The sequence below is a fragment of the Montipora foliosa genome, chromosome 3 (assembly GCF_036669935.1).
Source record: "Montipora foliosa isolate CH-2021 chromosome 3, ASM3666993v2, whole genome shotgun sequence".
Taxonomy (NCBI): domain Eukaryota; kingdom Metazoa; phylum Cnidaria; class Anthozoa; order Scleractinia; family Acroporidae; genus Montipora; species Montipora foliosa.
The window spans coordinates 65979822-66002049 of NC_090871.1; the positions used below are offsets into that span (position 1 = coordinate 65979822).

A 22228-nucleotide genomic window follows, 5' to 3' on the forward strand; every position below is an offset into this window, starting at 1 on the left:
AATGGTTCAGTATTTGCAGCATGGCATAGTTTTCTTGAATTTGACAGCGAATTTTAGACAATCAAAACGGACTCTAACCACACAATAGACCTTATTCACGATAGCCGCCATGTTGGATTTGCCTTTATCATGCAAATTAGCTACACACTTTTGAGGGGGCAAACAATACAAGTTCGAGAGGTTATAACGAACATCTTAGCCACACAGATGACTTGTTTCACGTTCATTGAATGTTTATCACCTAAGGAGTAAAATAGAATGCTTACACAAGTTACTTCGATTTTTTTTTAGCGAAAATTGAGCAGATAACGAAGTAGAAAGTCAAAATGTCGGAGGCAATCAAAGATATAAAATTATTATAAAAGGTACTTAATTTTAAATTCTAAAATGTACTTTTAGCAATGTTAATTCAATATTTCGACGAACTGATTTTCCGCAATTTGCCTTTTTCCCAATGTTTGCCCCCCAGCATAACACATGGCTAATTTGCATGACAATTTGAAAACCAACATGGCGGCTATCGTGAATAAGGGCTATTAGCCAATCGGAAGTTAACTGGAATTAACTGTCAATTTTCATTCGTGAATTTGTGCGGTCTGGAATCCCTTATGTTAGCGAACGGGACTTTAAGCGTGATGCCCAACGAGTTTGCAAAGCAAAAAGGTCTCTGATGAGGCCCCTTGGTCAGGATGAAACTAACCACGAACGACGCATTTTCACGGAAGTTAAATAAAGTTTATTTCCGCTGTAGCGGTTGAAGACTTTGAAAATTAGTCGAGAGGTAAAACGGACCCACTCTCCCAAGTTTTGCTTGTTGTTTTTCTCGCGCTTTCTCTTCCATCGCATGGTCTTCATAACATTTTCTCAAACTTATTAACAATTCATAAGCCAAAAACAAAAGAAATCACTACCGTGAAGGAAGTTTGGATATGTGGTCTTAATTAGCATAAAATTTCGCCAACTTTGATCCCAAATATCTCTTAAGATACTGATTCCTTTGAGAAGCAATATCAAATACTCTTTCGAGTGTTTCATCAGATATCCAACCACCTCGAATTCGTTTTAAAAACTCGGCCTTTGGCCTCGTTTTTCAACTCGCTTCTCGGTGTTTGGATATCCGATGAAACACTCCTTCTCGTGTTTGATGTATTACATCAACAACGAAAATTTCAACAATTATTTTCTCACCAGGCTCCTTCGTTCCAATACTGATACACTGTACTCAGAGGTGTTGGAATTTTCGTTTGAAACTTGTATTCCAAAGCCCGGTGGATTTCTTGATCCACAACTGTCTTCGGTAACTTGAGAATTTCGCCCCATTTTTCACCACATACCCCATCGTTGTATGAAATGTGCAGCACTGCTTCGCCATTTAGGCCACTTCCACTGCGCAAAAGAAAAATGAGGGTCGCGTTAAAGGAAACCTCCACTGAAACAAGAATACAACTTCAAAATATTTAACATAATGTTTACAATCAAAATTGTTCAAACGTTTTCCAACGGAATCGTTTGTGTCCGAAATAAATGAATTTCAAAAACGCTTGTTTTGGTTTTCAAATTTCCTGAGCGCCGCCATCTTGAACAATTGTCACATGTTATGGTTGCTCTTTTGCATTTGCACAAAGAGCTTTTGTTTTAAAACAATAGGGCAACCATGACACGTCACAATTATTCAAGGTGGCGGCGCAAACGCTCCCATTGGAAAACTTTCGAACAATTTTGATTGTGAGCATTATGTTAACTATTTTAAAGATATTTTCCTGTTTTAGTGGAAGTTCCCTTTAATATTGATAATGTTAACAACTGGAGTAAATGGATAAGTCAAATGTGATTTCTAAAAAATAACCCAGGCTTTCCTGGAAGGAGGTTTAATCCATCAACAAGGGTCGAAGGTGTTTAGAAAAACAGGTATGCATTGCGTACGTGTGGTAGTGCAGTAACTTGACACAGTGCTTTATTCCATAACTGTCAACTGAGCTGCATTTGTTTTCCAGGACGTAATATGTAAAATACTAAACCCAGAAAGATTGAAGAAAATAAATGGGAATCGAGAAACATTGGCTTCGAGGCTGACATGAAGTTCAACTTTCTTTCAGAGTAAATTTAAGCGTGTACTCTGAGCGTCTTGACAGTTTCCATGACAAAAGTTCACTGAAGTTAAACTCTGTCCGATGGGGTTAGTATCTGGATGGGAGACGTCAACATATACGACTTGCTGCCAGAAACATAGGACCAAAAATTCTATTTTAACGCTCAAAGATGCGAACTAAGCATGGAACAGATTTTGTTAGCCTGCTTTATGCAAAACAACTATTGATGTACGTTCAGTCTCCAGCCGTGGGTGTCTCGGTGCGCCCGCGGTTCCTCCCCACCGCGGGCGCACCGAGACACCCACGGCTATTGATGCAAAAGTAAATGAATATTGATACACATTTTAAAGGAAGAGCACAAGGAAGTTTATAGGAAAGTGTCGATCGAGAATTTAAAAAATTGCCATCAGCAACAAAATTTGCGACATGGAAAGAAAACAAATTTTGTGCCACGAATATAAAAAGTTACTATCAGCGAAAAACATTTTGGGAGGTTTTTTGCTACGTTCAATTTTTCTATTCTTTTGGCTGCACAAGTAATCGCAAAATACAAAAGTGACATCGATTTCAGCGGCCGCCTGTGATCAAGTTACCTTGCGTGTTACTAACAACTGGATACAAGGTTACAGTAATTAAAATGAAATATTTAATTTATTTTAAGGATTCTAAGTTCGAGTGAGCCCTAACTCTACTGTGAAGTTTTATACCCAATTATTCCATCAGAGATCAACCCTAGTATTGGAATTGGGCCCACACAAGGACAGTGAAAAACTATGACCAGGGTGGGATTTGAACCCACGACGTTTGGATTTAGATCACCGCTACTCTACCGACTGAGCTACAAGGTCAGAGCGGGAGCAGGTCGTGAGTATGTGAGACGTTATTGACAAGGACAAGTTCGGCTCGGCCCAAGCCTAATTTAAGATAATCGTTAGTTGTTGTCCTTCAGTAGCATATTGATAGTAATGATTCCAAGTCGGAGTGAGGCCTAACACTACTGTGAAGTTTTTATACCCAATTATTCCATCAGAGATCAACCCTAGTATTGGAATTGGGCCCACACGAGGACAGAGAAAAACTCTGACCAGGGTGGGATTTGAACCCACGACCTTCGGATTTAGATCACCGCTGCTCTACCGACCGAGCTACAAGGCCAGAACGGCAGCAGAGCGTGGAATACAAAATAACAAGCAATTAAAAGAAAAGAAAATTGGCAGAAGTCTGGACTACCCAAGTATAATCGAGTGGGGAGCCCAGGACTAAAATTTAATTGCTGTTTTCAATGCATTTAAAATGAATAAAGAAGGAAAGCTTCCTACATAACGAAACTAATAAAATAGATCATCAAGTAAGATCAGAAACCCATAAGGGTTGAAACGTGTAACGCGCGTTCACAGCTTCCGAATATTCAGTGCGAACTGATTGGTTGAATGTTTCAGTGCTAAGTACCATATTTGGAAACCCCTCGCTCTTGTTGTTCCAAATATGGTACTTAGCAAATTGAATATTCAGAAGCTTGTTTCCCAGCACACAAGGGGCCGTTACACGTTTCAACCCTTATGGGTTTCTGGTAAGATTTAAACTATGGTTGATAATTGGAATAGAGTTGAGACTGTCAAGTGGTTATAACTATTACGTTTAAGAGATTTGATATCATTTTTAAAAGCCCAGAGGGAAGAAATATTCTTTGAAAATTTGTCTAAAGAATTCCACAACCGAAAAACTGCTACTTCGAAGCGACCTTAGACCATATTGATTAGATTGGGCTAGTTGGACGCTTTATGTGCTATAGATTTGCTCAACAAAAGAATTAAAAAGATGTGTTTTCCTGGATGCTACCGAAATCGACCAAGTCCGCATAAAGCCCACGAGAAGACACGACACTCTTAACATTGGCGGAAGTTTGGTATTAAAAAGGCAGCACTTTTTCTTCGATCAATGTTGTTGGTCTGTCAGAGTTTCATCCTCTGATATTCTCCAACCCTGTAACAAAATGTTACGGTTTTGTGTCTTACCTATGTGGAAGTGTCCACCCCAGACAGTCACTGTTGGATAAGAATCTCTCCATAGGGTATAGCCGGTGCTTGTTATACGATTTCTCCTCCCACCACGCGCTGGGGTACACTGCAGCTCCCTTAAATGCCGGCCGGGCTAAAATGGACTGGAACTCTCTCGTACGCTGAATCCGTTGGGCAACGCAGCCACTAACCTTCTCGAAGGAGCCAGGTGGAGCGGCAACGACTAATTTTGACGCTTTGATTTCATACTTTGAGGTTTTCAAAAGAAAATGACGTGCTTTCTTGTCAATTGAAAGAATCCTGAAATCATGTCCAGCCAATATTTTCGCCCCTAGGGTTCTGGCTGATAACGCTAGAGCTTCAATGATGGCAGACATGCCTTTTAATGGGCGAATCTCTTTTCCTGTTAATGCAGTCAGTTGTCTGTAGTATTCCACAACACCCTCTGGGCTTCCCTTGAGGTCGCCGTCATATCCAAAGATATCGAAATAAAAGCGCGAGCCTTCTGGCGTCAGAAAATGATGTTGGAACGTTTCAAAGGTTGCGAACTTTGTAATGCTTTCGAGATGCTCAGGCTTGAGGAGATAATCCAGCATTTCAGTGTGCGACATGTTCTTAAACATTCCCCGTGTCAAGGTCGGAAAAGACAGCCGTTTGATTTCTTGCTCGTCCCTGGAAACGATTCCCCTGGTTTCTGTTTTTGGATTCGAGTAAAAATCCCAGTCTGTCGAAGGAATATTTAATCTCAAAAGAATTTCTCTGAAAGATACAGAAAAATATTGTATGTTTAGCCTGAGCCCCAAAAATTCAAACAAAGTACTCTGTCGTATGAGACTGGCTTACTTGAACGTCTATATTAGTCAACCTGAACTTCAAGTTCGTGTTTTGAAATTCCCCTTGCAATTAGATAGTTTGAAAAGTTCTTTTAATAAAGGCGAAATGCTGTCTCGGTTTAAAGAGCTATTATATTGAAAAAACCTATTCCTATTCATAATCCTGTTTGGGTGCGAAAAGAACAATTTCAAACATTAACTTGCTGCATTAAAGGAGGCTAAAACCATTTTCAATACTTTCGAAAAAACTGTACTATTCAGAAGGATTGAATTTCTCATAAAGGCTAAGTTTTTCGTACCATTTGAAACACCAATAATTCCTTAACCGAAGGCAATCATCGATGTGACGTAATAAGTAACCAAGACAACAAAAGAACCGCCTAAGAACACCCTATATTTTGTTTTAAAATGCCTAAATCTCATGGGCAAACTCGGTGACCCCCAATTTTTATTGAGGTAAAAGTGGTTTACAGACTAAGACAAAACACTCTGCAAAGTTGTAAAAAATTACTGGAGTGGATTCGGAGGCATCTTAACAACTGGACAATTTTAAATTTAAAATGGCTCTGAATTCGCTTCAGAGAATTTTTTAAACTTTGTTGAGAGTTTTATCTTAGCTTGCTAATCACTTTACAGAAATAAAAAACGGGCGGGGGTCACAGAGTTCGTTTTTGAAATATAGGCTTTTACAGACACAATAAAGGGCATTTTCACACGGCTGTTTTGTTGCCATGGTAACTCAATACGTCACATTGATGAGTGCATCTTGTTAAGCAATTATTAATGTTTCATTTGGTATCATAAAATTGCCGGTACATGAAACAGTGATGTAGAGTTAATTCTTCAAGTAATCCGATATTCCCTCCTAATTGTTGAATCGGTTTGAGCCACCTTAAATAACATGTGGCATCATGCTACCAAGACCCAAGAAACTGAGGTATTCCACCCTTACCGCATGTTATGGTGCGCCATGTCAATTCTCCAGGCTCCAAGACCTGTGAACAAGATGAAGAGAAATGTCTTCGATACTGTTTTGCCTTCACTTGACTGGCAAAAATTAAAAGGCCAAATTATTCGTAGATAAAACCTAAAATATAGACAGTTAATTACAAACTTCGACGACGCGTTTCTTAATTTTTTGTGGGTCTTTATTGCTTGCTACATTTCATGGTTGTAATGAATTGACTGTCTGATCGTTAAAAGTTTGCCCATACATTTTAAACTTTGCCTTACGATCCTTGTATGGGTAGAATTCAGTAGCCTATACGCGTGCGTCTTCTGTATGGAATAGGCCTCATAACTTTGCGCACCCGCGGATTATTAGAGACTGGCCGAGTTAGCGGTAGTCTCCTTCGCAGCCGGTTTTTGGATGTCACGCAACGCTCTCCCCAAAGAACGTTCTTTGGGGGGGAGCGTTGCGTGACATCCAAAAAACGGCTGCGAAGGAGACTAAGTTAGCGGTGGTTTAAATTGTTCGCATATCTTTCCCCTGGTACTTAAGTAGTTGCAGGTTGACCTAATTCCACCAGAGGTTTCGTCTACTTGCTGTCAGAAATGATGTAGTCTCATTTATATCATTTGTTTTTCAAATAGTGTATTTTTAGCCTTTCATGCAGTTGATCTGTTGATGACAGTGAGGCAGTGTGGCCCAGTGGTTAGGGCGCTTGCCTTGAGATCCGGAGATCCCGGGTTCAAGACCCCTCATTGAATTTGATCCTGGTAGTCCCTGGTTCAACTTCCCAGCTGCACTTGTAAATAGCCAACTGGTTTGCCTCCGGCCAGTTGGGATTCTTAACAGTTGTAGTTGTTGTGTTCTGTTTTTTCGTTGATTCATTGGCCCTGAAAAGCCCCTATGGGGAGAGGTCAATTAAGTATGTATGTATGTATATGTATATGTATGTATATATGACAAGTTATGCTGCATGGATCAGTTTCAAAGATAGAGATAGTCAGCTATATCGCGATATGGTTTTTTCGTTTTGAGTTAGTTCGAGCTCGGTACAAAAATTGAGTTGAGTTGAATAAAGTTGATTTAGTTGGGAAATACTAAAAACAGACAACTTGTCTCGCGATTTCCAACATTGCTATACTGGCCACCTGGGAAATACCGTACGGCAATTTTATTCTACTGTCGTACTATGCTGTTTTCCTTTTCGTAGTATTAGTTAATTTTAAGACTTGTAATTTTCCGTTAATTATTGTAGGTTTCAAAGTAATTTACTTTTTTCAGCCCGTAAACTTTGATAACGGTGGAATATATCGAAACTAGCTTTTATTCCGCCTTCAAATGGTTAATTTGTAATATATCTCTAATTTGTATTAAATCTCTTTAGGAGTATCTCATGAAGAATTCTATTGCCACTTTATACTTACCTACTGTAACATTAGGAACTTGAAGGAAGACATGATCATGAATCCTTCCACCAAGGCGCTCATCTCTTTCGAACACGCACACTTGAGTTTCTTTGCCATGTCTTAGGAGTGATTCAGCCATGTACAATCCGCTAAGGCCGCCCCCCACGATCGCTACATCGCATTTCTTTGGCCCAGTGCACCCTCCACCACTCCCCCCACCACCATCTATTAAATAAGCGAGAAAGAAAACGTTAAGAACGATGCAACAACAGCAACAACAACAGTTTTGAGAGATGCGCTGACAAATGTTCAACTTAACTGACGTCACCTTATTTTCTTACTTTTGATATCAGACTTTACCGTCACAGCGCAACATATATGGCTGCGCAGATTAAGGAAGGGAAAAAAGTAGTTTGGTGAATATTTTATCAACGTTAAGAAGATATTCAGTTATTCCACGACAACTGAAGATATACTTCTTTCTAACTGAGTTCGAGGACTGGCCGGCTTATTTCCGATTACATAAATATGTCGCGCGAGTGCCAATAATATAAATTGAAATGGAAAACAACTCCAAGGAGCCTTTACTTATAGCACTCCCCAAGAAAACGAATTCGAGTCTAGATCTTTGAATCAAGCAAAGAACAAATTCTAAAATTTAGTTGCTCTGTAGTAGTGTACAGATCCACGAAATTGGCCAATCACAGTGGACGCACTATCTGTGATTTCGTAAATTACTTTTCTTTTTTTTTGGTACAATATTAATTTTCTGAGATCATTCCAGGATAAGGTTATGATACTTGTAGACGCATATTTCCATAAATAATAACAATGGTTTAAAAGTGGAGACAATAAATCAGCGAAATCCTTTGTGTTTGGATTTCAGTATTTTAAGTGCCTACGGGAAGTAAGTTGCCTTCAATATGTCATGAAACAAGGCGTCATTTGTTGATAATTTCTTGCAATGTTGTGTCTGTCATCTCGGTACTGAGATACTTACCGCACAGTCCGCAAGTCTTTTGACAAAATCGTTTCACGACGTGGTTCGAGCAATCATTTTTATAAGCCTCACAGAACGCTTTGCTTTTCTTGTCTCGGCAGTCTGCAAGGCAAGAATTTGCTTGAAAATCACTTGTACCAGAGGGGTGATTTATACACATGTATAATTGTAGGGAGCGCTCTGAGCATAATGGGTATCGCTCGCGGACTGCATTCAAGCGCTCCGGGTTCGAATCCCAGCTCGTGCGTTCCGAAATTCACTCAGTTTTTCATCCATTCGTGGTGGGTAAAATGAGTACCAGTATTACTGGGTACAAGTTGTGCGCGCAAAGGGTTAGGAGTGGCTCCCACCCCTGCAGTGAGTTACGGTAGATGCCGTGAGTTACTGTAGAAGCCAAGGACAAAGGAGCCTTCGGATTGCCTTCCACTGCTATCGGCCTCTTGTCTTGTCTTGTCTTGTCTTGTCTTGTAATGCTTGGCCCTGTGCAGCCAGACCGTCTGGCTTCATTTGGGAGAAGTTGAAGCTTGCTCCACCTTAAGCTGATGCCTAGTGTATCGGCAAATGAGTCCACGTGCATGGACCCGACTGAAATGCGGACTTTAATGATAATGATAATGATAATGATAATGATAATGATAATGATAATGATAATGATAATGATAATGATAATGATAATGATAATGATAATGATAATGATAATGATAATGATAATAATCAGTTTAATTCCCCTTTTTGTAGCTTAACAGCTAAATTACAAGAGTGGTCAAAGTACTAGTCATAAATATACATTATCACGAAACATTTTACTAGGAATATCTATATGCAATAAATTTGTCGAGACGGCTAGTAGAGGCCATGGCGAGATCCTCTCTGATGGTGCCTGAACGTAGAATGTATTCATGGGACACAGTTGTGCGCTGTGGTAGCTAGTTAGCAAAGACACCGGTGTCCCGAACTCTCTGGATAACTTAGTGCATGCTGCGTCACGCCGATCCGAGAGAGTACAAAGACCACAGTGCACAAGTGTGTCCCTGTAGGGAAGCCCAGGAGAGATTATCTCTAAGGCTTTTTTTTGCACACCCTCAATTAGGAGGCTAAGATTTTCCGGCAAATTTGCCCAAACTGGGGGGGCATACTCCAACACTGAACAGACCAGGCTGGAGTACACCAGAACTAAATCCCCTTCCATCACACCTGACTTCTTCAAACAACTCAGTGCGTACAGGCGAAAGAAAAGCAGCAGAAAAGCGGCAGAGAGACCTTGCAGCTCTTTACAGCCTTTAATTTCATCGGGCCAGTACATGATGCAGCTCTATTGTGTTTAGGATTGGGCTTCATTGTTCCCGATGTTTATATTTTAATTCGCGATGTTTTCTAAACCAATCCGGAAGAGACGTTGTAATAGCCTCGTCCAAGTGTCATTGCTTCAAAAGATGTGCATCGAGAGTCGAGAGTCACCCATATGTGATAATATACTGGATATACAGAAAAGCGGCAGAGAACATTTCTGAGAACTGCAATTGAAAATATTTTCAGCTCAATTAATGCTGACGCATTCCTTGACCATATTAATAGTTACAGCAGGTATATGAACTTATAGCATGTGTCCGGCGAACCAATGAAAATGCTGGAAATCTGATGTCGGTAGTTCAGTTTTTAATAATTAACAATTAGACCCGTATCCCGCAAGGGTTACGGGTCAATAGCCCATGAGGCGAAGCCGAATGGGCTATCAACCCGTGAACCTTGAAGGCGAAGGGTCTAATTGTTTTAGTATCACCCAACTAGTCGGACAAAAAGGCAATGATAAAGTTATGAAACGCAAGTTGAAAATATATTTATTTGGGAATAAAACAAAAGAAAGCGTCACTCTTTTCGCTACTCGAGGACTATTACTAATAGTCCTCTAATAGCGTAGCCAATCAAAATGCAGCATTTGCATTAGTCCACTAGTTGGGCGATACTAATGCGCGATATTCACCTGAATTTGTTTTCAAAATGGCTGCAAGCCGTTTTGTCGAGGTCCGTATAATAAAAAGAGATATATACTAAACCCCACATGACATGTTAATATCGCTCACAAATAGAGACAGATAGAGTCTGCCGGTCTGTTGAGGTGTTACGCTATCGGCTACTAAAGGCATTCCTCCGATTTTAAGGTTCAATTGGTATGTTTCTAAATCGTCAGCGGATTTGGCGATGCCGCGGTAACACCGGTGCCTGCTAATCGCAGACTGCAGACTACTCCCAATACCTACGCCCCTAAAAAGGAGATTTGCAGTGACGTCATCGAAAATTCCTTCTATTGTTCACTTTGCCACATTCACAAATTTTCATCCTCTCAAAGTGATTTCTTGCGTTGTTGTCCCGGAGTGCATTTTGTTTCCGTAAACGTCGGTGTAGATATTTGATTTGTACCAGTGATCGCTTGACGTGCTACTTAAACTCTTGTTTCAAGCAAATGGCCAATTTAGAAGTCAAAGTTAAAGAGAAGAAAAGGAAAAAAAAAGTTGAAGAGACCTGTCTCTAAGCAAGTCAGTTTGGTGGTGTATTGTCAGTTTAAAATAAGAACTGAGAATTTCCAATTTGGTAATTTTGCTGTTGCGTGGCAAGCGAACAATACGTTTCAGCCCGGCTCTGATGCCATCGAATATAAATCCACCGATGTTGTTGAAAGTATTTTCATAAACGATTTAATATACGATATAGGGAATTCAGACTAATAAGTTATGCAGATGATACCAAAATTTATTTAGCGCATAAAAATCCTCAGATTGTTGAGAAAGGACTTAATAGAGAGTTCATGCAATAATGGTTTCAAAAGAATGGAACTGATGCTAGTCAACCCCGATAAATATTAGGCTCTAGTGTTGGGCAATACAGAATACGAAATGAGTTTAAAATGTACAGACGCACCTCTACCAATATCATTTGTTAGGTATGACCGTAGATAACAAGCTAAAGTTTGAAGTCCGTGTGACATCGCAAAATCGTAAGGTTGGGGGTTAGGTAACGCCCTTTATAGACTATTGCCGCGCAGGACAAAGGAAGCTTTATATCGAGCGTCTATACTGCCACATTTTTATTATTGTAGCCAAGTATGGCACCATTGTATTGTCAGAAATACTAAGAAGCTTGAACGAGTACGTGAACGTGCTCTAAGATACCGTTATGTGAGGATAAGGAAACACCATACACGCCAAATTGCTAGAGTGGATCAGGTTGGGTACTGCATCAGAAAGCTGTCATATTCAAGATGTGTTGCTCATTATAAATAGTTGCTTTCAAGGCAGTTCGCCTATCAGTATAGCTGATCTGATAAAAGCAAGATGAAATAGGTATAATTTAAGGGGCCACAATATCCTCTTGTTACCTAGGGTAAATAGCACAAAATATGGTCTAAATGCATTTAGATAATTGCATGCAGCAAAATGTTGCAATTCATTTCCAGATACACTTCGTGTTATGGCTGGCTCTAAGCAATTTGTTGAAACCATTCGGAAGATGAGTTTCAGCTAATTTTATAGTTCTTACGCTTGTAATATTTAGTTTTTAGGTAATATAAGTGTAATAATAGTATTTTTTTAAAACAGTATTTTAGTATTGTTGTACATGTGTTTGTAATGTACATACTAGGTTTTTAGGTAATTTTAGTATATTAGTGGGAAACCTGCAAACTGGCCTTTGGCTAATTATAAGTGTTTCAACCACGTTAAATGAAGCTATCTATCCATCTACTGAGTATTATTTTTTCCACTCGTCCTCACAAAAGTCCAACTTGTCAATATTGGCAAACACCACGATCACACGATCACGATGATATTTCATGCATGAACTCCAAGTAATAGTTCTCGAATTTGCTTCTCAGCTCCATTCTTAAACAAAGCAAGGTGGTCAGTGATTGGAGATAAAATCAACACACTTCGCTCTTCCTCCTGTTGGGCCAGCTGCCGTTTTGTTTCGCGATCTTTGACCGGAAAGACGGTAAGACCATTAGAGGATTTCTGTAGCTTCTCCCTCAGTTCTCGAACTTCATCATGCAAGGATTGATTTCAAGTTCTTCTTATAATTTCTCAGTTGCAATGGAATTTTTACAATAGATATAGAAGCTAAATCGAATAATGGTTTTCCCAAGAATAAGAAAACTAAGGTTCTTTTGCGCTCAGATATGTTCCTACAGCTTGCCTTCTTATCGATATCATAGTCGAAGATTAACTTCTGATTAAAAAAACGCGGCCTCTGAAAATAGTTGTTATCTGGCCTAAACTTTCGAAACGGTTGTTGTGTTCCCCACTTGGAAAAATGCCAGTCAAAAAATAAATAAAAGTTTTTCTTTACCTTTTGAGGATGTTAATCCTATGAAAGTGAAAATCAGGATAATAAGCATTTTCTTCATTTCGGTCTAATTGAGGCACTTGTCAAGAGATTATTCGCAGCTTATGGTCCAAATGCAGAGAGTTGGGAACGTTGTGACAATATCTTCTTACGATGAGAACAATAAATCAAAATCGGCGTTTTCTTTGGATTGCAAGATAGTGATCGTATTATCAAACGAACACGAATGACAGCTGGACAATTTTCCGCGTCCAGTTTGATAAATAACGCTGGGTTGCCTGTGAAAAACATCGACGGTTGTATGTTCACAAGGCACTGCGAAATGACATTTGGGTCTGCTTTAGAGGCGAAAAATAAACGATTCGTTTCGTACGTTTAAACAGATGCAACAGAGAATTCACGTGGGTACGGTCTTGTTTGCTCAGGCTGTTTATAGAGAATTCGAAATTTTCCTCGTTTAAACGTGATTCTCAACCCACCTGAGAGCAGTGAAAATTGACTACAATCAATTTTTTTCACAACTCAGTGGTATTGACACTAGTAAGTATTGTTCTATCTCATTTGAAAGAGAAGAAAATTTTCCAAATTTTGACTTTAAAACAGCTTGAGACAAGATGAAGAAGAGATATAAAGAAACAATACAAGAATAAATACCTCTTACTAACCGAGTTGGAAGTCCGTACTGTAAGTTACGGCCGGTCCGAGTTTTTTCCCGTGGATTTATGGCCCGCGCGCTTCGCGATATGGCCATAAATCAGCGGGAAAAAAACGAGGATCCTCCGTATCTTACAGTACGGACCAAAAAAACGAGGTTACTAAGATATTTATTATATCTCTGAGGTTAATGCGGCGCACGGGCAAGGAAACTAGTCGAAGTTAAGAGGAAGGTTCAACTGCCACAAAGATTGCCGTGTCAAAATCCGAAAAACATCTTCTTGGCTGTTAGAAATAGTTGCTTGCAAGATTCAAACAGTTTTACAAATTTGTGTATCAGAAACGACGTGAAAAACTTGCTAGATAATGTTTTATCGAAATTTTACATTTAGCGGGCTGAACAGCAGGCCGTACCGTAGAATACGGCCCGCTAATTTAGCCAATAACAGCGCGTTTAGAGGCGTATTCAATATCGTCTCACTAGCAGTATCAAAATATTATGATCATAGTATCTGTGTTCTTTTGTTTGTTTGATTTCTTAAATTTTGCCTTGGAACAAGTTTGAGAGATCGTTCGCGAGTCACAAACATCAAAAAGAGCAACAAATAATAATTGATTTTCACTTGCAATGGTAAAAAGTGTGTTAACGATGAAACAACAACAATGATATTGAATGTAAGGAGAAATGTAGACTCGGAAAAATATCCGAGTCCCAGATGGGATTTGAACCCACGACCCTCCGTGATCTAGTCGGATGCTCTAACCACTGAGCAACTGGAGACTCTATGGTAAGCAAGGGTCAATTTGTGGGTCTCGAATGGAACCGCATCACGCGGCTGCACAGCCAAGTATTGACTAGCACATTTGAAACTCAAATGTGCTAGTCAATACTTGGCTGTGTAGCCGCGTGATGCGGTTCCAGTCGAGACCCACAAATTGACCCTTGCTTACCATAGAGTCTCCAGTTGCTCAGTGGTTAGAGCATCCGACTAGATCACGGAGGGTCGTGGGTTCAAATCCCATCTGGGACTCGGATATTTTTCCGAGTCTACATTTCTCCTTACATTCAATATCAAAGGTAAAAAGTAAAATATAAGGGTTATTGACCTAGCATGAGGTCAGGATGACTCGATATTGGCCAAGTTCTTTTTTTTTGCGTGTTTATGTCGAGGTCCATAAACACGCAAAAAAAAGAACGAGGCCAATATCCAGCTATCTTGACAGAACAAGTTTGGTCAATAAAGGATTTATTATATGGGATAAAACACAAAAAAAGTGATCTTTGATCTTGCGGGACCAAGCGAGATATCCCGAGCAGGCAAGGTAGCTCCATCTTGCCCGCTCGGGTAGCCAATCACAGCGCGGGATTTGGTTCATCTTGTCCACTCACGCGGAGCTAGTTATATAATAAGAAACCTTACGGTGTGTTGCCAAGTATCCGACCAGTCAAAACTGCGATATCCTTATTAGTTTTTGGAAAACGAAGTATACGGAAAGGAAACCAAACATTTAAGCTTTGAAATGCAAGTTTTGGCGGGCTTTAAGCTCTAGGATCATTTGCAGAGTTGAGTGAAATTTTCAGGCTAATATTCACGCTTTTCTCTGAGGAGTAAAACAATCACTGTTGAAGAATGGGTCTATAAAACGTGATCATGATTTTTTTAAAGGAACCTTTCGATATTTGCAGTGAGACTTCTCAAAGAATTCAAGTCGTTAGAACATCCTTCAATTCTTCCTGAAATGTAGAATAACAGAGGCCAGAATCGCCAACAATCTTTTTACCAAGCATGCCCAGAATACGACCAATTCTTTGTTTACTGTGCAAAATCATTGTATAAACTGCGTTTGTGATTAATTTCGTATGGTTAACCTTGGTTAACCTTGATCAACTGAAAGTTCCTTCATTGATTTATCGAGCTGAATTAATACCAGTCATGTGTTGCTTTCACTGGGCTAACAACTACCGGAGGCGAACATTAGAATTGTCATAAAATCTTTCTACAGAATGGCGCTACAAATCTTTATGAAAGTCATCGTGAAGGCAAACTACGTAAGTATCAGAAAAGCAGCCCTTTAAAGTGGGAAATGAAGAAACGGACTTTGGAGGACAGGCTCACTGGGAAGTTCCACTGCAACTACCAGAAGGACTCTCTTCCAGTTTTAATCGAAAATGAGGAAAGCCAGTCGGCAGATTGGCTAATTGAACTAGCCAACCGTGGCTTGGCTTGTCCAGGAATGCTGTCATAAAAATTCTTTGAATTGGGCCATTAAGTTTCAATAAGAATAAAACACAAACAGCGGTTACAAACATTTGCTGGAATTGCATAACTTTTTATGAACTCAACGTTCCGTATGTTACAACATACTTCATCAGAAGTGATTATTATTCAGTTAGAGATAACTTTAAATTCAAAAATACAACTGAATGCACTGGGAACTAAAGACATTGATTGACATAAAACGACAAGAAAAATGCTAATAATTTTCCTAGACAAGGATATTTAAAGACAAAACACCTGGAAACGAATGGTTTCAGAGTTTTTGATCAAGTGCAACTTTAGACTGAATGTTCGCAAAGCATGACCTCTGGATAAGAAAAGGACCATTTTATTTAGGGATGCTGCAAAGGTTTCAAGGTATGTATAGTACCCTATGAAAGGGACTAACAACTTGCCCCGCATCGCCGCCTGGAATTGCGACAAGACTACTTTTGACCTGCAAGGGAGGGCTGATAACGTCATTGGACCGTCTAGCTGGAAGCACCCAAGCTCCCCGGCCGCGTCCTCTCGGCAAGCAGAGCACATAACAATGTTGCTTTGTTTCAATTCCAGAGTTTTGAAGCAAGCAACCGTGGACAATCTTCCTGTCGGTGTACGTTGGATCAGTGGCTTGATCTGATCGGCGTAGTTACAAGTTGAGAAACTAAATATTTTAAGCAAGAGCCGATACAACGTAGATTTGATTTTAGTGGTGTATACTATATTTCGGCTGGCCAAACCAGCCTTCTTCAGGTACAATGAGAGTTTACATGGAATTGCTTCTATGTACATATATATATATATAGTAAATCGATGCTGACGTTATACTGGAAAAAATGTGATAAAACATGGCAGTTAAAACGAATTTGAATTCAAATACTAAGAGTCACTTGTTTCAATGCACGTGGCCAATCGTTGCCGCCCTACTTCGTCTTCTCTGGAAGGCGTACCCCGGTGACTTTCAACCCCTTAGATGGAGGTTTTTCTTAAGAAGTGTTTATTATTTCACATTTTATTCAATTTTCCGCCGGTAACAAGAATAACTACATTTTTTTGCAAGCATACAAATATAGAAAACGAACTACGACTCGCTATAAAACGTAAAATTATGATGCGAACATAGCTGATGAACTTTATATGCCCCAGAAAATCAAAATTATTTAGTCTTTTTGCTTCAAAATGTTCTTCGATCGGCAGCAATTACAGAATAAGGGCTACATTCAAGACCTGTGGAAGTAATGGCTCGTTTGGCTCGGCAGTGGATGAAAGAACAAGTCATATGAATATTGGGGTCTGTTATACTGGTAGCTCGTTGGCTCGTCTGGCACGGCAGTGGATGGCAAACGAGCCAAGCGAGTCGGCTTGTCAGATGTGGCCCTGAATTCTGTAGTTTAGCCTTCGATTCTTAAACAAAAAGCTATTTCGCTTCCAGCCGCCGCGGCGACGTGTGCTTGACATTACACACTCCGGCCATACAGTATTTTGTTTTCACATTGTGTTTTCTTTCCTCGAGTCCTAGTTTTGTAGCTGTCTATCCAAATCCGATTCTTCACCACTTTCAAACACCAATCTTTGCCATATGAACACTTGCATTTTCGTGATAGAGCAGACATTATCGAGCTTTTCTTTTGTTCTTCGACAATGAAGCTTGGAATAGTTTTATTTGATAGTTAACGTAAAGTCAAAAGAAATTTAAGTTGTTTAAACAAAGAAAATCGAGGAATTCTAGCCAGGCTTGTTCGTAAGATTTCACACCTGAATCATGGGTCGCGTCACCACTTTTTCAAATTTTTCATCTCGGAAAGCGGGCTAAAAGTCACTTTATTATATGACTAGCTCCCCGTGAGCGGGCAAGATGAACCAAATCGCGCGCTGTGATTGGCTACCCGAGCAGGCAAGATGGAGCAATACTGCCCGCTCGGGATTTCTCGCTTGCTCCCGCAAGATAGAAGATCATGGATGTTTTAAGACATATAATAAATCCTTTATTCTGTCCTTCTCGTTTTTTTTTTTTTGCGTGTTTATGGACCTCGACTTCGTCTCGGTCCATAAACACGCAAAAAAGGAACTTGGCCAATAACTTGTTATCTTGACCTCACGCTTGGTCAATAACCCTACAGTATGAACAGAAACCAATTTCATCTCGGTAACCGAGCCAGCCCGGTCAACTTCAAAAGTCCTTCGTTTCATGGGCCCTAAAATAAAAACCTACAGATCGAGCGAAGAGGACAAACAAAAAAGTAGAACATAAAGAAGCGTGACTTACATTGTTTTTGCCTCCGAAGGATAGAGAACTCCTAGTCTACTAGCTCTTGAGAAACTCCGAACGTTCTTTACAGTGACAGTATGAGCGGCTCCTAATAACTATTAAAACTAAGAGCTCGTGGAAAGGGAATTTGGTTAACACCTAAGGAGCACCTGGCGACGGTTTTCTCTGAGTTAGGACAACGTGCGAGCCAGCGAGCCATACAAGCCATGCGAGTCAACACTGATGCGAGTCACACAGTTATTGAAAGCTAACTGTTTTAAAATGGGTGCTTAGACATAATAACTATTTGAAATGGGTGCTTAGAATTAAATGCGAAATTCGCATGGCTCGCTGGCTCGCAGATTGTCCGGCCAGCCCCGTTTTCTCTCAAATGCTTTTAAACGCTGCTCTGAGCGCTCTCACAGTTAGACTCTCTGGAGTGCTTTTAAAGCTTTGTCGGTTCATTTTAGGCCGCGCTATAAAAATTTAATCTCTTCGGTTATTCTTGGGGAATCTGAAGCTTTTCGAATTTTGTCTACTCAAATTTTAGGTATCCTTTCCGGAAATCATAGCTGGCCTTTTTTTCGGTACTTACAACGAGATTCTTATCAATCAGAAAGCAACAGGCATTACAATTTTTCATATCACGAAAATTCGATGTGAAATTCCCCTAAAGAAAATCCTTAGGTGATTAAAGGCCTTCCGAACACATAATTTAACGAAACGTTCGGGGTTGCCCCTGACAACTTGCGTAGGGGTAATAAAAAATAACAATAATGCTTTGTACTGCTAATATCGAACGGAAATTCTGTCATCGTGAAGGGGAAAAAAAATAAACAAAGCTGCTATAAAAATGAACAATAAATCCTTCAACTTTCTTAAGGTCTTTGTGCTAAAAACGAAACAAATAGTAACAACGATCAAAGTTCATTTCTGTAAACGTGACCGGGGCCTTCATTTTTTCCACGCGGATGCAGTTTACTAAATTTAAATATTAAAATTGTCACGGCAATCGACGTGTGGGCGTTGGTGGTATAGTGGTGAGCATAGCTGCCTTCCAAGCAGTTGACCCGGGTTCGATTCCCGGCCAACGCACGGAACCTTTTTGTTCTCTCAATTTTTTTAACCGTCTCCTAACGTTCAGTACAAAAAAGCTCGAACCAAATTCAAAGTCAAAAAGAAAAAAAAAAAAAGCCCTGACTAATTGAAAATAAAGAGAACTCATGCTCGACGTTCTTTGTACCCCAGACGAACATTTTGTTCCCAGTATAATGCCATTTCTAATACACCTTAGTACCGACTCTTTTCAGTCCTATTCTCCTAGCTTACTCAGGCTTTCAAGTTCGATTTTTTGGTCTACTACAATCCTCAAAACATAAGCAACACAAGAAGCATACATAAGAAGGTCAAAACTAAAGAGGATTGGGGCGAGAAAGCGACCTGAAAGACTTCATGTTAACTTGAAACGGGACTAGAAAGCAAGAATACGAAAATCTTACAAATTTATTAGCCACTAAAGACAGGAGATGGTTGCCAATAACATTCAAACGCTGGTGGACGAACAAAAGGAGTTGATGAGAGATCTTTTGTTTTCGTCCACCAACATGGCCATGGCGGCGATGACGTCATATGAAAAAACACTGTGGCGAACGAACACCAGACAAACAAACTTTTCACAGCTCGCAAGATTAATTCTTCTCCAACCAATAGAAAGAAATTTCACTCACAACCAAGCTAAGACAAAATAACGAAGACAAGATAAGACAAAAGACGAAAACAAAACGTCTTTTCTCGTCTGGTAAGGTCAAGGACCCCAAAATTATTGGCTGAAACGCCACTTGATTACGCGGCTATTATCACACTCAATCATCCACATAATCCCGTTTACAATCAAACGAATCACTTTTTATTCTTGGCCAGTTTCCAACAACGCAATGAATACGTAAGAAATGTAATTCAAATCAAGAGAATGGATTACATATAAGACGGAATAAACACTGAACAAAATTAAGGAAAAAAAGCTTGCCTTGTTTTTCTCTTTGCAGGACCCATATGTTTAAGTTTTCAAAAAAAAAAAAGGAAAAAACGAAAGAACTTAATCTAAATCAGAAATATAAACACAATTTATTTGCCTGTAAAGATTCTCGACCCTAGAATAAACCAACTTCGCTAAGAGAGGGAAAAGCCCTGGATAAACGTGATCTTCTGTATTGGGAAGTTTAATATGTTGACTGCGTTTGATTTTGTTTTTGTTGTTTTTTTTTTTACTCCGACCGACCAAAAATTAGGGAACACATTCGACAATAAATGGAGGAAAAAACTAGGACTGCCCAAGTCATATGTTATGCACCAGTCAATGTAAATTCCCCCCCCCCCCACCCCCCTCACCCAAACCTGAGAAAAGTGGGGACATCAGCGGGACAAAACCAAACGGGTGACATTCAAAGCTGTCCCGGTACGTGGGATCTTGGACAAGATTTGCTCTTCGGTATCCAAACTGGGGAAGAAGGATATCACGTCGAGACTGGGACCAATTTGAAAGCAGACGGGGACTTTAATTTAATGACGGAAAGAAACATGAGTTAAAGTTTTTGCTTGGTCATCTGTTTTATCTTTAGTTTTTGCTTGCCATCCAAAAATACATTAAATTCACTGAATGGAAAACCTCGTTAACTGTTTTATTTTGTTATTAGTGATATTTTTGAGGAAATTCACGTATCCTTTCGCTTTCCTTCCGCTTTTACAAGTGGGGACATCGGAATGGAAATATGTATTGCCTTGGGGGCGGGAATATTAACTGACCTTTTGTCCAAGTCCCCGCCTTTTCCCGGGTTGGGGGAGGGAGGCGAACTTAACACGAACATATGAACTTAATAATTTATTTTGAAACATTTGAAATTGTCACCGCGATATGTAGTCATTTTACGTTAACCGTTCGAGTATTAATTCATTGTCGTATAATTCTCTTATCACTGGAGACAAGTCATTCTTCCTTTTCTTCTTCTGCTCTTCTGTTAAAAACTTGAAACCTTTAACTTCTCCCAGACAGCATCTCGCTCCGCAGAGGCACCGAAATCCTTGCGACATTTCATATTCGGTTGTCGTGTAATCGAATGCAATATCTTCGCCTTTCTCTATGTCTCTTGTAGCAACCAAGTAAAACACTCCTTGGATCGATCCATTTTTGTCAAGGGATGGAAAAATCAATTTTGCATTGGGTTCACAAGAGTGATTTGTGCGCTTCAGTGGTCCAACGGGATCGACATGTTGACCTACTCCAACTTGAATGGTGTATGGAGTGGGATGGTGTAGGAGTTGACCTTCTAAATTAGCTATAAATGAATCAAGTAAGATGGTTTCTTTAGCCCTGGTGGACATAAATCCCTCTGTTACTTCAACAATCTCCACTTTGTCAGACTGCATCTCCTGGAATCGTTAAAACTAAATTGTCACTTCTTTATTGCCAGCGTAGCCTGCAAACGCAGACGTATTTCCGGCGGTCGGAAGAAAAAAGACCGCCGGAAATACGTCTTAGTTCGCAGGCTATTGTCAGCGTAGCTTTTACTTATCTGAAGTTACGTGCTCGCAAACGAAGAAAGGTATATTGTGAACAATTATTTTTTCATCCTTTAGGACGTTACGTTGGTAAATTAACTATTGTTTGATTGATTGCCAGTCTTCGGCACCAAAACTGACTCCACCTCTCTTCCCCCCACCAACGGCCTCCTGGAAAGGCGATAGAGGAATGAAAACATCAAAATGCTTAAAACGCTTTTCTTAAGAGCCCACAACACTGATAAATATTTTTTCTTGACTTCGAAGGAATTTGAAAATGACAGTCGGCCACGGAATAGTGGTAAAAATAACTGAAATAAGCGAAAGTACAAGACCCAAAGCCATTGTTGATTTATTTGCTGCAGGTTTGCCGAGGTAGACGAATTGAAAAAAAATATTATCAAGTTTGGAAGTAACAACTGGAAAGCGTTAACTAAACGAAATTTTTGTCGAAGAACTTACAAAGAGCAGCTTACAATATCTATGAACTTACCAATACTTTTTGAACTTTTTTAAAAGACGCAGTTGTTTCGTTCCTGTGCCGAATGGCTCGGGTCCACAAATGATCGCCTTTTGATGATAGATTATACAAAAATAGGCCTCTCTTTTCTTCTTGTTCAAACCTCCATGAAAGCACATGACACAGCAAATACAGCATTGAACTTTGATCAAGTATGATTGCCTTATTAATATTCATTTAAAAATTTACCTCAATATTATATTGTTTAAGTTTCGCTTGGCACGAAAAGGAAAATTATTCCATGCATGTCAAATCGCGACCTAAGGGGCATTTATGTGAACATATTGGCTGGCTGAGAGAAACGTGAACTTTTCATTTGTGGGATTGACAAGCTCTAACTTCAAGCCACATCGTCGTCGTTG

At 39.7% G+C, this 22228-nt stretch overlaps 1 protein-coding gene and 1 non-coding gene across 2 annotated transcripts in view; one reads left to right on the forward strand and one right to left on the reverse strand.

The window, feature by feature from the left end:
• LOC137995592 (flavin-dependent L-tryptophan oxidase VioA-like) overlaps nt 1–12803 on the reverse strand; it is a 13431-nt gene extending 628 nt beyond the window's left edge. Inside the window, exons 1-6 of the mRNA XM_068841116.1 lie at nt 12635–12803; nt 8297–8398; nt 7315–7521; nt 5894–5936; nt 4106–4867; nt 1189–1386 (exon numbers count right to left, since the gene is read on the reverse strand). Of these exons, the coding sequence (XP_068697217.1) occupies nt 1189–1386; nt 4106–4867; nt 5894–5936; nt 7315–7521; nt 8297–8398; nt 12635–12692 (1370 nt within the window). The 5' untranslated portion in view covers nt 12693–12803. The remainder of the gene's footprint in view (nt 1–1188; nt 1387–4105; nt 4868–5893; nt 5937–7314; nt 7522–8296; nt 8399–12634) is intronic.
• Nucleotides 12804–18814: 6011 nt separating this feature from the next.
• On the forward strand, nt 18815–18886 carry Trnag-ucc (transfer RNA glycine (anticodon UCC)). The gene has a single exon. It is a non-coding gene; the product is annotated as a tRNA-Gly (tRNA).
• The last annotated feature ends 3342 nt before the right edge of the window (nt 18887–22228 follow it).